The sequence below is a fragment of the Teleopsis dalmanni genome, chromosome 2, assembly GCF_002237135.1.
Source record: "Teleopsis dalmanni isolate 2A chromosome 2, ASM223713v2, whole genome shotgun sequence".
Taxonomy (NCBI): Eukaryota; Metazoa; Arthropoda; class Insecta; order Diptera; family Diopsidae; genus Teleopsis; species Teleopsis dalmanni.
The window spans coordinates 180534793-180548159 of NC_051847.1; the positions used below are offsets into that span (position 1 = coordinate 180534793).

At 30.8% G+C, this 13367-nt stretch overlaps 4 protein-coding genes across 4 annotated transcripts; 2 read left to right on the top strand and 2 right to left on the bottom strand.

The window, feature by feature from the left end:
* Nucleotides 1-738: 738 nt before the first annotated feature.
* LOC119677794 (acetylcholine receptor subunit beta-like 2) lies at nt 739-4393 on the bottom strand. Its single transcript, XM_038089313.1, has 6 exons — nt 4216-4393; nt 3283-3476; nt 3072-3200; nt 2758-2943; nt 1186-1318; nt 739-1062 (listed from the first exon to the last, which is right to left on the bottom strand). The coding sequence occupies exons 1-6, from the start codon at nt 4271-4273 to the stop codon at nt 854-856; spliced, it is 909 nt and encodes a 302-aa protein (XP_037945241.1). The 5' UTR covers nt 4274-4393; the 3' UTR covers nt 739-853.
* A 1441-nt stretch (nt 4394-5834) lies between these two features.
* Nucleotides 5835-10647, top strand: LOC119677792 (kinesin-related protein 4-like). The gene is made up of 5 exons (XM_038089312.1): nt 5835-5975; nt 6045-7475; nt 8072-8291; nt 8579-8735; nt 8795-10647. Exons 1-5 carry the CDS (start codon nt 5876-5878, stop codon nt 9218-9220), a joined length of 2334 nt encoding a protein of 777 aa, XP_037945240.1. The 5' UTR covers nt 5835-5875; the 3' UTR covers nt 9221-10647.
* Nucleotides 10648-10727: 80 nt separating this feature from the next.
* On the bottom strand, nt 10728-11846 carry LOC119677795 (DNA replication complex GINS protein SLD5-like). Its single transcript, XM_038089314.1, has 3 exons — nt 11673-11846; nt 11158-11611; nt 10728-11090 (listed from the first exon to the last, which is right to left on the bottom strand). The coding sequence occupies exons 1-3, from the start codon at nt 11745-11747 to the stop codon at nt 10969-10971; spliced, it is 651 nt and encodes a 216-aa protein (XP_037945242.1). The 5' UTR covers nt 11748-11846; the 3' UTR covers nt 10728-10968.
* A 30-nt stretch (nt 11847-11876) lies between these two features.
* LOC119677796 lies at nt 11877-12759 on the top strand. Its single transcript, XM_038089315.1, has 3 exons — nt 11877-12076; nt 12136-12274; nt 12333-12759. Exons 1-3 carry the CDS (start codon nt 11957-11959, stop codon nt 12656-12658), a joined length of 585 nt encoding a protein of 194 aa, XP_037945243.1. The 5' UTR covers nt 11877-11956; the 3' UTR covers nt 12659-12759.
* The last annotated feature ends 608 nt before the right edge of the window (nt 12760-13367 follow it).

The window sequence follows — 13367 nt, forward strand, 5'->3', positions numbered from 1 at the left end:
ATTTGTCATACATCTCAACATTATTCATTAGATATATTACTCTACATTTATGACCAGCGAAATATTATAAACAAAGAAATAATGTAAACAAAGCAATATCCCTGACGAATTATATTTGGAATTTTGGAATGAGTTAATATTATTGTAAAACTTGTCTTAATTATTTTAGCTATGTGAAACTCAGTTAAAACTGTTGACTTCATAGCTATCTATTTTTTTGTGGGATGTCTTTTCACACTTCGATAACGAACATCCTTTATTGTTGTGATCTAGCTGTTCCTAACAATGGGTCATCAAATTACTTCAAATTAGTTGAAAAGATATCTGTGTTTTGCTAAAAATGCCAGATCCAAACAAAATTTCGATCGAAATCTCAATTAAAAGTATTTTGTATTTATATTTACTTTTAAAACCACAAAATGGATAACTCTGTAGTATTCGTATTTGTTTTTAAGAGTAACAATTAGAATCAAACTTCTCTATAATGGACGTCCCTATAACGAATTCCTCTCTATAACGAAGGTTTGTTGTAGACAGCGATTTTCATATATTTGAACCTGTAGCGAATTTCTCTCTAACGAATTCGTTATAGAGAGGTTTGACTGTATTTAAAAAACTGCTTATATAAAATAGCACCCCATAAATTATAGAGTTTTAGAGAAACTTAATTAAATTATAAAACAATATTTTTAAAAACTAACATAAGAAGAATAAAGCCTTGTTAAATTTCAATAGCGAAATTAAAAAAAAAATTCTATAAGGAAAATTGAAGGATTGAAATTAATTTCTAGTTTATAGCAAGAAGATAGTCAAAATAACATAACAGAACACAATAAAATACAAAGAACGAACATTAGAGCAGCGACATGCAATAAATTCTGACAGGAAACAGTAATGCCACACTCTTATTCCAGCACATACGGAACGAACTTACCTTCTCGCCGGAATCGCTAGGCAAATAAAACACCAACACTGTAAGGAACGTTAGAGCAACACACGGTACTATTAAGTTGACAGTGTAAAAAAGTGTTTTACGACGCATTGTTAGCTTGAAAGTTATATCTAAAATAAGTAAATGGATTTTTTTAAGATTTAGTAACTTTTCGTAGTTAACAATTAACGTAGAATTAATTTGGTGATTCTTTCTTCCTTTAAACCCTTTTCAATTTTTATACCCTTTAATACCTGAAAATGGTTCCAATGTATCGGGGTAATATTCTTCATTTTTAGTAGCAGGAACTTCAAGGATATCCCATTCGACTGATAAATAAAATTCGCTTAAATCAATTCCAATTTGCACTAGATTACTGCCAGGAACCTGAAATTGTTACAATATTATAAGAGTATGAATATTTTATATTATAAATTTATTAAAGTATAAAATTTAGATTAAAATAAAAAATACAAATTCAATAAGCAAGCAAAATCAAAAACTTTCATTCCAAGCTATTTTTTATTTGTCTACTCTCTGATCAATTTTTTAATTCTTATATTCAATCAAAGACAGTACATTAAGCGCCCCCCCTCGACATAATTGCCGTCCACATGTACCATACCCATGCTTTCTGCCTTAAATACACCTAGACCTCTAGGTGTCTAGGCCTCTTGACCACATCTCTACCCTTAAATTATTCATTCTAATAATGAATACACATCCACATCCGCATTGCAGTGAAATCTTCTGCATTCATGCTTAAGAGGTGATATTAGTGGGTTAAAGTCTGACACTGTAGCTTTTGATGCTTTCCATCTACTGCAAAAATAAAATACATTAAGTGTCCAATCCTTAACTAGGCGATATACAATCAAGTAGAATGAAGTAAAATATCAGCTCTGTTAAATCACTTGAATATTTGCAGATAAGATATTTGGCAGATCAAAAAATAGTTAATTCTAAAGCTATATTCGTGACTATATCTCGCTGACTATTTTACACAACTGTTGATCTTTTGATAGTTTGATTTTCTAATCATGAGGAGAAAGTAGGCAACAAACATAATAATGAGCCATTAATAGCACCTCCATCATTAGGGATTGATTTGGGATTGTTTTAGATTTTGTAACATGCTCAAATCCTACCATAACACTTAGGTCAGCATAAAAACAAAATGAAAGTTTATAAAAGAATATCATTTCTAACGGGACACCGCACAATTGAATAGGATGGAGCTGGGTAACCGGTGTGTATAATCTCTTTCATTGGCTTAAAAGGGAGTTATGCCTAAACACCTGTTATGATACTTTTCTAAACCCAAACAAATAGACGCGCTATTGTTCAGATTACTTTACAACCTTGTCAGTGAACAAATCAGTTTAACATTAACTCCTAAAAATAATTAGGTATGTGAAATCAAAATAGATATGTCATTATAGATGATGAAGGAGGGTAGACACGCTCCTTTAATAAAAAAATACTTATATTGAAGTTCTGAAGGTAAGCTTAAGTTCAGTTAATTAAACAGCGCTACAATTATTATAAAAGTATTATAACAGTGATATAAAAAATAATTCCATCGTTATAAACAAAAAGCACCACCTCGATGACTAGACCTCGACGTACTAGAACTACGATAAACAGTGCCTATGTCTTTCATTCTTGAAATTTTAGAATATGTCGACTGGAACCTTCCGACACTTTTGTTAATAAGAAAAAAATATCGTGTCTCTAAAAGAAATACAGTACTTTTAAGTCTTTGTGTATTAATTAATTGAACGACATATCTATACACGTCAACAGTTACTTGCAAACTAACTCACCTGATCCAAATGCTTCAAATCCACCTGTGCGCCATTATAAGTCCATGAACCAAATTTCATGAAGCATATCTGTTCATCATATGGGAAATACTCGACATTCATTTCGCAAGATGATTTGTAAATTGCGGGTGGTTCCCAAAATACTTCACCGGTATATTTTAGTGTAGCCTTTGTCATCAACGTGACCTGGAAAATATTTGTTTCATCAATAAGTTTATAAGAAAATATATAAAGCATAGTATTTATCTAAAATTACTTAAATTTTTATATAACTAATTAAATAAATATAAATACATACATATAATTGTCTATACCTCATAATTACCATCCCAGTTGTTGTATAAAACAATATCAGGCACCCATATGTGCTCAGATGGTACATAAAGTTGTTCAACTCCACCATATTCTTCAGGGTTCCAACGTAATTTATAATCAAACCAACGCTTAAAAGGAAAAAAGTATTATTTAATATATTATAATATATGGTAAATATAAATATAGCTTGGAGTTCAAAATTTAATTTACCTGTTTTACCCAGAGATTCGTTGTCATGACTTGATTCTTTAAGTTCACCTCAATCAATTGGGACAATTTCAAACCTAACCAAACAGTTAAGGTTTCTGTGTTATTCACCACTGGACGTATCAGGCGATTATAATTGCTAAGCAAGTCATCGTAGAGGCGTTTTGTATCTGGATTAGCTTCAAAACTTATAGGCGCTGTAAAGAAATTATTTGAATTAAAGTTTAAAACTATTTTTAATCTAAATATGCTAATTGTATTATTTTATTGAAACGATTAAAGTGTGCTGGCAAACAGCTCTGTATGTTTCAATTAATCTCTAATTTAATGTATATGGAAATATACATATTATATATGAACGCAGTGGTTCAAGAGCGAGTAATCTAAGTTCCAGAGCTGCTAATAATCAAAAACTAAATGTTGCTCAATACAACCATTCTGTGCTACAACAACAAGTTGTGTATAGAGTTAGGTGGAGACACCCTTATAATGCACAACATCTATTGAAAGATTTAATATAATATTACTTACAAAAAATTTGCATTTATGTTATATATAGTATATATTGAGTTTAAAGATTTAATAATAATGCATTTAATAAGTATCTATATTATAAGTTAGTAGTGTGCTACTAACCGCCCCTTTTGGACACTATCTTTTAACATCTCTACATTCCACTCATCCAATCTTAAGAAACACTTGTGGATTGTTTACATTCTTTGTAAACATAAACAAATGCTCTGTTGATATTTCTCTTCCAGGACAATAAAATTTAGAGAATGGCTCAGCACACAGCGCAGGCGTTATTTTAAATGTCAAACTTATAAAAAAAAATTCCTGGGTGGATTCTTTGTCAATATTTTTTGGGATACATAAGATTGAAAAACTATAGAATTTTACAAAAACTAGTTTTTTTAAATAATCAGCCTTGCTTACGTGTTGAATTAACGGCCACCACAAAAATTAAAATATAAAAAAAACGTGTGAACCACATTTTGTTCAAAATTTAGCACAAAATAATTTATAAAATTTTTTTTATTTCACAAAAATAAATCACATAATCGCAGTTATTTTATCAAGCACGTCCTTCCTGCTGAGAAGTCAAACTACATCTGTTATGTGATGTAGCCTGCAGCTTCTCACAGGGATGCTGTCACTTATCAGTTGACAGTTTGATTGGAATAGAACTTCCCATAACTGTCAAATACTGTTGATTATTTTAAAGCAACTGTTAATTTAAAAAAACCCCTATGCTCTATTAGGCGTGAGAAACCAAATCGAAAATATTGAATGAAGCAACGATATATGTTACAACGACTTGGAAGTATTAATTTTGCTAAGCGAAACATTTCAGTTCGACATTAATATCGTAATATCGACAACAAGGCATGAAAGAAAAAGGAGTGTAAGGGCATGACAGGATTGACAGGAATAAAGATGGTACCAAAATGAAAATATTGATGGATTCAAGTAACTTCGATGGGAAGAACCTTTCCGCCTTAATAAAGCGCAATCGTAAATAAGCATTTTAAAATTTATTGTACGAAGAAACAATTGAACAATTGAATGTGGTTACATAGTAAAGGACTCCAAAACTCGCATATAGAAATATAGACATTTAGCTATATTAAATAATTGTTAAATATATGATTACATTCTTGTCTTAATTAATGCAGAGTATTTTTTGCTATACTGGACAATTATACAATTTTGTGTATTATGGAATAATATTTTCAACTTAATACATATATTATTTTGTTGCTTAGCTTTTAAGTCAATTAATTATATGTATTCATAGTAATTAAACCGCTTCATTACTTTCAACATCTATGCGTTTTACTCGATAAGAGAATTCGCTTTGGATATTGCTGTGGTTACTGAGGTAACAGAGATTGAGTCCAGTTATGTTTCAGTAACGCATAAGCACTATTTTGTGTCACACATCCAAAATAGATTTAAAGCCGACTTATTTGATTGTTACAAAATGTTATTTATTTCAGGTTTACTATTGGAATATTTACAGGGCTCATTGATTTGTTGACTTGCATACCAGAATCCTTAGGTTGATAGGTTTGTACATTTGCACAATAAATGTTGCAATTATTTTCTCTGCTTTCCTGTACCGTTTGGGTTAAAAAATATGCTCAACTTTTACCTTTGATACTTATCAGCCAGTGACCTATCAAAACTTTCAAAAGTTTCACCGTTTCGTTCTTAGATCCTTGTTTCCATCAATCTGATACTTCAACAATTAACAGAAGAAATCTATACATTTATGTTTTTAACGATTAACTTTAAGTTCCATTTTAATACAACTTTTATTGTAATATTGCAATCATTTATATATTATTAGTATACATAGCATAATTATTATTCAATTTAATTTTTAAGAAAAAATCATGTTAAAATATTTTTAGTGTGATGCTCAAACTGTAAACAGTTTAAAATCTTTTCCATAGTGACTTTAAAATATTGCATTTTTGACTTCAACGGTTGCGCTGGCAACCAATATATAATAACAAATACATTTTGCTTTAAAATGAAATTATATCAATTCTATAAGTTTATAGTAAAATTTTAATATGCAAAAACTATAATGTCCATCAAATTTTTTTACAATTTTCCGCAAATTGCACGCGAAGCAGGATTTAAATTACATCTCTACAATGATGGCTTCATGGATTGGCGTCACTTAGGTAAAGTTTTAATAAAAAAACATTTTAATAATTAAAATTAATTTTATTGTGTTGAAAAAAAACTTAAAGGCACCATCGAAATAGAACGAGTACTGCGGGAACAAAATTTGGAACAAATAGATGGATTGCTAAATCATCTTTCCGAAGCACCTTTAGGCTCAATATTGAATTCACACATTCTGGATAATGGAATTGCAAAATATTTTATATTCTTACAATTCGCCATTCAATATTTATTATTTTGTCGTAATTTTTTGGATGAAACCGTAGTGGATCTACGAGAAGCCCATGCGAAATCTCAAATTGAACTAGCAAAATTAAAAACTTCACACGCCGATGCAAATAATGAATTACTCCAATTGCAGAAGAAAATAACACAAATGGAAGCAATACACGAAGTTATTTATCCATGTCACCTGTGCACCAAGAATTTTATCAGTAATGAGGCACTTAATTTGCATATCAGTCGTAAGCATTGTAACACTGGAAAGATATTCATAGATAAGAAGAAACCAATGCCTACCACGAAAGACATCGATAATGATATGCAATTAATTAATGCAATTAAATTTGAATTAGAGATAAAACAACTGAAAGAACGTTTGAACGTAGCAGAGAAAGAAATTAGAGAGCGAAAGAAGGAAAACGTTAAAACCAGTGGTGAGGAGCTCATTAAAGAAAATGTTCATGTTCAGATATCGCCAGCTAAAGAAGAACAAGAATCTAAAGTCACAGTCACTCAAAGTATTGGCATTCAAAGTAATTTAATTGAAGTGAAAGAAGCAGATGATACATCTGTTATAAGCGACACCGAAGTAAGAGAGCAAATAGAACAACTACGAGATCTGCAATTAAAAATACAAGATATTGAGACTTGGCGTGAAGAACATAATTCTAACAATGAAGATTGCATAGCTGAGATCAATGAGAAACTAGCAGATATAGTACAAACAATAGGGAAATCAATTACCAATTTAGATACTATTGAAGAAAAATCAAATTCTAGACAAGAACAAAACTCACCGACCGTAGAAGACTTAGAACGGTTACTAAGTCAAAAAATGGAAGAAATTAGTATGGTAAGTGTTCAAAAAATAGAAGAGGTCGTACAAAATCTCCAATTAAGCTATAGGGAGAAATTATACGAGTTGGAAAACGAAGTTAAGCGTTTAAATTTTGAAAGTCAATCGATACAACATGAGGAGTCATCAAATAATACTAATCATGAACACGATGGAAGGAGTACGAAAATGAATAACATTGAAGTGGAAAGTAGTCGTAAATCAATAGATAATTCCGAAAATACTAGTAAAAATAACGAGCCGCATATATATGTAAAAACAAAAACAGATTTTAAGGAAAAGAATATGAATTCTACATATAAACAAGACTTAAACAAAGAAGATATTGAAAGCTTAGATTCATTAAGTGTCAAAAGTAATGAAACTTTTATTAAAACTATAGTAAAAAAGGATCAAGAAGAAAATTTGGAAACTAAAGGTGAGTAAACAATTCATCTCTAGCAATCTGGTAAAATATTTAATCGGAATTAATCGTTTTCTTAACCAATTACTTTGCCTGATACAAAAGTTAACATTCTTATGAGAGTCCAGCGGTAATTTATGCCAGTTGTCTGCAGTTGAATCTATCATCTAAAATAATACTGGAGTATAGAGAGACAACAATTTTCTTTTAGTAATGGAGCTGAAACTCTAATCAGAAGCTCACAAATCTGTTTATTTGAAATGTGGCACCAGTATATTGTATTTTTTAAATATGTCTCATTTTTAGAAGACACATAACTGTAGTATGTAGTATACTATTCTACTTGTAGTTGATCTCTATTATACTTCAGTTTATGTTTACATAAATATACAGTAATTCTAATACTTCAAATCTTTTGAACCTCAATCCTTACTTATTACCCACTACCTAAACCTCATTCCCTACTTATTACCCACCTTACAGAAGGTTTACATTTACTGTATAACAACTCAATAAGTTCATTTTCATTAAAGTTCTATTGAAATATGTATTCTAAATTTAATAAATAAATTAATTTCTTTTTAAAAACATAAACATTAAATTTATTTTAGATAACCTAAACACCGCTGAAGATATACAAACAGACGTTTCTACTGACGATTCCGAAAGTCTTACTTCAAATAGCGAAAGCGAGGCAAGTAAAAGTGAGGATGAGATAAGTAAAAATAAGCAGAGAGGCACTAAAACTGCAAACGATAATAACCTTTCACCAAGAAGTACGAATATTCAGAAAGGAGCTAACGCCAACATTAAGAAGGAAAACAGCAAAAGGTAAGTAACTTTCGGTTCCGCTTATAAACCACATTTATGCTTTTATAGGAAATTCTATACCAGGTTTAAAATAACAAAGAATTGTTGTTGGTTCCGATAAATGGAACCATTTGTATAAAATTTTTTGGACAAATAAAACCATCTTAATGGATATGGATTGATCAAAATTATTTTGATCTTCAAGTTCAATGTTACATTTTATAGATTTGAAAAATAAAAAATAAAGAACCAATTGTGAATATATATATGCATACTTATATATAATATATAATTAAAAAATTTTACAGAAAGTCTTTTAAAGCCCAACAATATACAAGAGATGATGCCAAACAGTTAATAAACAAAAAACTATCGACTTTTGGATTTAGTTTAAAAACCAAAAATCTACCAAGAAGCACTTTGAAGAATATTGCAGAAAATCTAGCGGAAGAGAGGAGTAAACAGGTAAATCGTGAGCTATTTGGAAATGTATAATATAATAACTTACTTGCGTCACTAAATAGAATCGTACTTTTAATGTTACACGTAACAAAATCAAGAAGTTTGTCGATAAAATTTGCTCTAACAAATTACCGCAAAACGCTGAACATGTTTTAGAAAACAAAAAACCCTTACGACCAGCGGATGTGATGCACAAACTCCAACAGCAGGAAACGACAACAACTATATCTTCGGACGAAAGTTTTGCAGAACATGAAGCGATAACATCAACACCTACAAGTGAGAAACTAAATATCAATAGTGATTTTAAACAACGCTTGGAGAAAATTTTAGCATCCCCGATACGACAACCAAGCAGCTCGATTGTACAGAGTAAGCCTGTGCAAGCAAGTAATGCTCCTGTGCCTGTACCAAGGAAACGTGTTATGTTTAATACGCTGAAAAGTGATACAGAATCTCTTAGTAATGAACGCAAATTTGTACAGTGAAGTTAAGTTAAAAATTATAAATGCAATTATATACAGTGATGAAAAAAATAATAGAAAAGGCTTAAATTACTGTCTTTATCTTGTATATGCTCTGTTAAAATATTTATTTTCTAAAGTCTTCAAATTTATAAAACAGTAGTCCAAGTAATTAATATGTAATTATAATTAAACAAAAAAAAACAAATTTCCCGCAATTCATAATAAAAGAAATGGTAGTGTCGTTTTTCTCTCTCCCTTGTCATACCATTCGATTTGCACCTTATACGACAGATATTCCATTTTTGGAAATTCGGTTTTTAAAAATTCTCGCATTATGTTCTATTGGAATTAAGCTCGGCAACTACGAAAGACATACTAATATCGCAATATTTTTCTCCATGTACCTGGACCTTGCTATTCAAGATGTATGTTTTGGATCGTTATCCTGCATAAACTTCCACTTTAAAAGCCTTTCTTCCTCTGCATATAAAAGCATTATGTTATTAAATATATGAAATATATTTATATAAATATATGAATGTTGTCTGTTCTGCACATCTTATCTTTTATCCAGTATATTGGACCAATACCTGATGAGAGCATCTTATAACATTATGTTACCGCTACCGTGTAATGCTGTTATAATTGTGTACTTTGAATCGCGTCCATAATTTTTAAACGTCTTACATGTGGTTTCCCATCAGATCTACATAAATTAACTTTAGTTTCGTCAAACTAAAGCACATAATTTCAATTATTTCGCAAGAAATGTGTTCTTGCAAAAATTATTCTACAGGATATGTTTGTTTTGCTGAGAAAAGGTATGTTTCTTGCGGAATGAGTTTTTAAGTCCATTACTTTTAGTCTATTTTGCATTATTCTACTTGTTACTTTTGCATTTAACTATTTTTTTTTTGGATCTTTTCATAAAACAAATGGATTTTTTCTAGCTTGCCGAATCAACAATTGGTCACACCTTTCAAAGGTACCCCGATTTCGAATTCAGTTTTCTTGTTTTTTTTTTAATTATTTGCAGAGTACACATTTTTTTTCAGCATTTCATTAATTTTGTAATTTCTTTCATAGATTCACCTTTCTTTCTTAAATTTAAGATATCTCGTTTCATTTCTGTATAATGACTCTTACGACCCATTCTGATGAAGATCACAAGAGTATTAGTTACTACTATTGCTGTTTACAAACTTTTAAATACCACCGGCGTCAAATAAATTAACTTTGCCAGAATTGTTTTTATAATAAAATATGTACCTATTTCTATTTTTTTTTTCCAACCCAAAACTGCCGAAATAGGTGTAACAGCAAAAGTAAATTAAAGTATCTCATCAAAATAACATATTCAGTGGACTACATGCATATAACATTTCAAAAAAATAAAATATACTCCTTGAAGTAGTACAAACCTTCTCGTTTCTATTATTTTTCCACCACTGTATGTATGTATATTCAACTAAATTATATAAGTTAAAATTTATACACAATATAAATTATAAAAATATATGTATATGACTTAATTTGTACTTTATAGATGTGACGATAATTAGTTTTTATAGTTATTGGCAACTTTTTCTGGAATTAATTACACATTAAGCACACATTTTGGTCCTTAACATGATTTGCATCCTATTCCTTCTTGAAACTTCGTTCTTTTCACTGCATAGTACTGCACTCGTCGATACGAACAAAGTGTTTGCTCGATAAAAACTAAAGTTTATATGAAAAATTTGCGAATACGTTAAGGATGGTCACATTTAAATAAGTTCTGCTTGATTTTTTTGTACTAAATCGGCTATTAACTGATATGGAATAATATGCTGGGAACCCGCTGCGAAATCAACTTCTTCATCATCTACGCCAACTACCACAGATGGTACTAAAATAAAAAGGAACGTATGAAAAAAAACTATTTTAAATTTTTTTATACGCAAATACTAACTTACCAGATACTTTAGCTTTAACAAAAACATGGCTCATTACATTTGGCCGCACTATACGCTGTTCGGCATCGGAACGTTGCATATTTGGCATATATTGCAGCGCCACTTGATTAAAATAATTTTCGGTGTTATCATGCAATTCTTGTGCGAATTTAGTTTCTTCGGGTGATAACCGCTTGTTATCAGTGTCATAATTAGCTTCTTCATTTAGTATATGACGAGTATAGGTTTCTATTTTTTGTAAGCGGCAACGCAAATAGCTGGCCATAACGTATCTAATTCGTTCCAATTCCATACGATGCGTTATATACCGAAAATCATTTTTATCTAAGTCTTTCATATTTTCTTCCATATGCACCACTTGACCCATCATTAATTCCAACATATCACTTTGGTGTGGCAAAATTTCAGGTGCATTTAGTTCATTGCGCCAAGATGTTTCTAAAAATTCAAGCACCTTTTGTTAAAGGAGCGTAAAATATATTTAAGTTTTTTTTTGTAACTAACCAAAACCTTACCTTTTGTGCTGTAATCAATTCTTCTTCATCCTCTTCAACACCTAATTGTATATCTTCCAAATCTTGCTCAGACATTTTGTTGATCAAAGTAAAAAATTGTCAACAATCTTTCAAAGCCAAAAACAACAAAATGCGCGCCTGATGTAATTATTTGCACTTTCCTACAGTTTTATACAAGCTTAAAACAACCCTGAACAGAAACACCAACAAAAACAACAGTGTTGTTGTCGCGATTCACGTGCGAGGCACTTTTGACATTTGTTTTGAATCCAAGCAGAGCAAAGATGTCACAGGTTGACGAATTCCAACGAAATTTTCGTTTAATTGTTGAAAAGATTTTTAATAGTTGGCAAAATTTACGTTTAGCGGTAGAACATGGCATGGGCGGACGTAATGGTCAACAGGTAATAGTCGTAATTCATGTACCTGTTAAGACGTACTTTATATAAATAAATAATTATAGGTAGCAATACAAATAATGGACTACACTTACCAATATTGCGTTGGTAATGAAAATATTACACAAGGTGAGCTCCAAGCTGTTATAGAGGAATTGATGGATCAAGAATTCAATACGCTGTGTGATGACAATTCTATACAAGGTACATTTTGTAAACCAATTAAGTGGGATTTTAATACAATCATTCATTATCTCCCTAGAAATCTCGCGTAATTTATTACGCTATAAACAGATGTGTCTACAGAACCAATACCAAAGTGTCGAAAATGAGTTGAAAAAATTGCCAAATTGTAAAGAATGGTTACGAAATGATGTCAAAATTGCATACACTCCCATAGCGGGTGAAGACTCTTCCACTGATGAAGATGATGGCAGCTCCGATGAGGGAGAAATGGATATCGATGACTCTGACGACAATGAAGCAGCCACATCTAGCCGGGTGACACGGTCTCAAACTCGCAAACAGCAAGACGATTTTGTGGAACCAGAACTTGGCTGGACAACTGTACGCAGTAAACGTAAATAAAGCAAAAATACCTAAATAAAAACATCTGATAGATATTGTATTAAAAAGTCGGGAAACACTAATACCATAATACTATAACTTTTATATCATTACAGCAACTGATAAAACTAATACTTAAATAAAAATAATTTATATAAAAGAAAGATATTTTTTAATATATGTTATATTTATAGACACTATAAATGATATACCGTGATGCAAGTGTAAAATAAGCCATGTTGTGACAGGTTTTTATAAATAATCTACTTATTTTTACTCTCTAAAGAGAATAGTGTCAATAGTTACCAAAACTTCGGTACAGCAGGAACCGTTGAAAAACAATTGTTTTACGCTAATTACACTCTTATTTCGACAACGGTGCTATAATGTAACTATTATTACGGATGGTTAGTCTCCAAATGTCGACTTATAAACAAATAAGAAGAGCAATCCTCTGAGTTTCAAGCTTATAATTATTCTGATTATTAGATTAAAATATGCATAACAAAGAAAGAAACAAAGAAGCGTGATCCGCTACAGCACAACAAAAAATTTAAACGTCAGTAGTTCACTGAGTGGACTGAGTTTAAAAAGAGTAGAACCACTTACATGATTACAAAGAAGCATTGAAGAAGACATGTACAGCGGGAGCGGGTGTAAGTTCAAAGATTAACCATTGACGTATAGAGCGCAAATTTAAAGACAGCTTTAGCTCACGCCAAGCTGTAAA